The 2,413-nt window shown below is 42.1% G+C and overlaps 1 protein-coding gene across 1 annotated transcript; it reads left to right on the top strand.

The window, feature by feature from the left end:
* The first annotated feature begins 1,544 nt into the window (after nucleotides 1–1,544).
* On the top strand, nucleotides 1,545–2,009 carry LOC111896568 (uncharacterized). Its single transcript, XM_023892536.1, has one exon. It carries the CDS (start codon nucleotides 1,545–1,547, stop codon nucleotides 2,007–2,009), a length of 465 nt encoding a protein of 154 aa, XP_023748304.1.
* The last annotated feature ends 404 nt before the right edge of the window (nucleotides 2,010–2,413 follow it).

Here is a 2,413-nt window from a genome sequence, read left to right as displayed (position 1 = left end):
TGTTTTCCATGTTTAAAAGCATACTAGAAATATAATTATCTTAAACAAAATAATATATTTGAGCACAAGTTTCCTTGTACTTTTGCTTGTATTCCCCCCCCCCCCCCCTGAAAACATGAAAAACTCGAAAAAATGTAGGGGTATGAACTCACCTCGGGTGATTTGAATGAAGGATCGACATGAAACGCTGGATGTTCAAGTGAAGCCTTGAACATGATTTGATCCTAAATTACATACAATGACACATAAAGGAGTCAAATGGAGGTATTTCACCACTAAATGTGATGGAGAACCACTCTAGGAACTTGGGACTACTTATACTAAGTGTTAGAGCCCTAAAGGATTGCATGAGGTGGATGTATGGCCACCTTTCAGGTGTGTGCGGCCACACTGTGTGTGCAGTTGCACACAGGATTGTGCGGCTAGACAGAGGGTGTGTTCGGCCAAGGTGTGTGTGCGGCTGCACACAGGAGTATGTGGCCGTACACTCTTCGTTTATGCTCCAAACATCAATTTTCAAGTGTTTCAAGGCTCAAATCAAGTCTAACTAAGAGATAGAGGGCCAAAACTCTCACTTTGGAGGGTTTTTGAGGTGTGTACGGCCTTCTTATGAAGGTGTGCGGCCGTACACCTTCAAGCGATGAAGAACAAGAAGAGTTTTGGGCTTAGATTTAGGTGTTTTACCTGTATAACAAGCTAAATGATGGAATTCTTCACGTTTTTTAGGCCTTTAGAGTGTTCTTGGATGAAGTTTTTAGAGAGAGAAAGTAAAGTGCAGCCCAATGAAAGTAATGAGTGAAGGGGTCACCCTATATAAATACGGATGAGTGTGCGGCTGGAGGATGGGTGTGCGGCCACACACTCGTGTGTGCGGCCATACACTCGGGTGTGCGGCCATACTCTCGGGTGTGCGGCCACACACTCGTGTGTGCAGCCATACACTCGGGTGTGCGGCCACACACTCCTTTTGATGGAGTGTTTGGCCTATTTGCATCCCTAAATCTTAAACCAACCCATCCCTAATTCAAACTTCGGTTGTACTCCAGGCTTTACATGCTTAAATGAGCCCTTAATCAGTGCTAGGAGTTAACATAAATGAGTTTAACTTAGATTAACTGGCTAGACGTACCTGGTAGAAGTTTTCAGGTTGTCACACTTCCAAGAAAATCCAAACAAAATTCGAGAGGGGCACACATCAATATTGTGACCACACAGAGTGGAAAAGTTGTCACACCTCTGGCCCCAATCCCGAATGAATATCCGAAAGTTTTGCAGGAAGTAGAAAAAGAAAAGTGAGAATTACACTCTGAAGACAAAACACGGTGTGTTTGCTGACTGAAGAAAATAAAATCCCACTGGTAAAGCCATTTCAGCCTCCATTGCAATTCCCGAGCCGAGCTAAACAAGATAAACAGGATGAAGACTTCAAGACGTTTCTAAAGCATATCAAGGCCCTCCAAATCAACATCACATTCATTGAAGCGGTGTCTCAAATGCCAAAGTACACTAAGTTCTTAAAGGATCTCCTCACTAATAGAAAGAAGATGGAGGAAGCATCTAAGGTGATTGTAAACGAGAATTGCTCAGCTGCGATGTTGAACAAACTACCAAAGAACATGGGCGACCCAGGAAGTTTAACCTTGACATGTCAATTTGGGAACTTGGCTACAAGTTATGCATTGGATGATTCGGGAGCTAGTGTAAACCTTATGCCCTACTCATTCTTCAAAAAGTTGAATGTTCCAGAACCGAGGCCCATCCGTATGGCGATTCATCTAGCAAAGAAGACGGTGACATTTCCAAGAGGGATATGCGAGGATCTTTTGGTGAAAGTTGAAATTTTTGTGTTTCCTACAGATTTTATCGTGCTTGATATGGAAGAAGATCATCAAGTTCCAATAATCCTTGGAAGACATTTTCTAAGCAACCCTAGAGCCCTAGTGTATGTGAGAGAGTCTAAACTCACTCTCCAGGTAGGAGAAGATGTCGTCACCTTTGGAGTAGAATGAGCAATGAAGCATTCAAGGTTTAGTGATGATTCTCGGTGGACAGGTTTGAAGAGCTTTTGGAAAAAGAATTGGAAATATGGAAAGAAGACAAATCAGGAGGATTCATGTTCTTATCATAAGGGGACTTTGATGCTGAAAATGATCTAAAAGAATTAGAAAGGTTGCTTGAAGAAAGTGAATTTGAAGAACTTACAAGGCATTCTGAAGAACAAACACGATGTGTTGAGGAGACCAGCACGACGTGTTCGGGTCAAAACTCACAATCTAACAAAGCAACCGACGACAATATGACATGCTTTACTAATGTACATGTCGTGTTCAGTGATCAGAAGATGCAATTAGAACTTAAAACTTCACCCGAACACTTGGAATACATTTTTCTGGAAGAGGATGAACAAAATATG

The sequence above is a fragment of the Lactuca sativa genome, chromosome 9 (assembly GCF_002870075.4).
Source record: "Lactuca sativa cultivar Salinas chromosome 9, Lsat_Salinas_v11, whole genome shotgun sequence".
Lineage (NCBI taxonomy): Eukaryota > Viridiplantae > Streptophyta > Magnoliopsida > Asterales > Asteraceae > Lactuca > Lactuca sativa.
The sequence above is the reverse complement of the archived record's forward strand: the minus strand, read 5'-3'. Positions and strand labels throughout refer to the sequence as shown.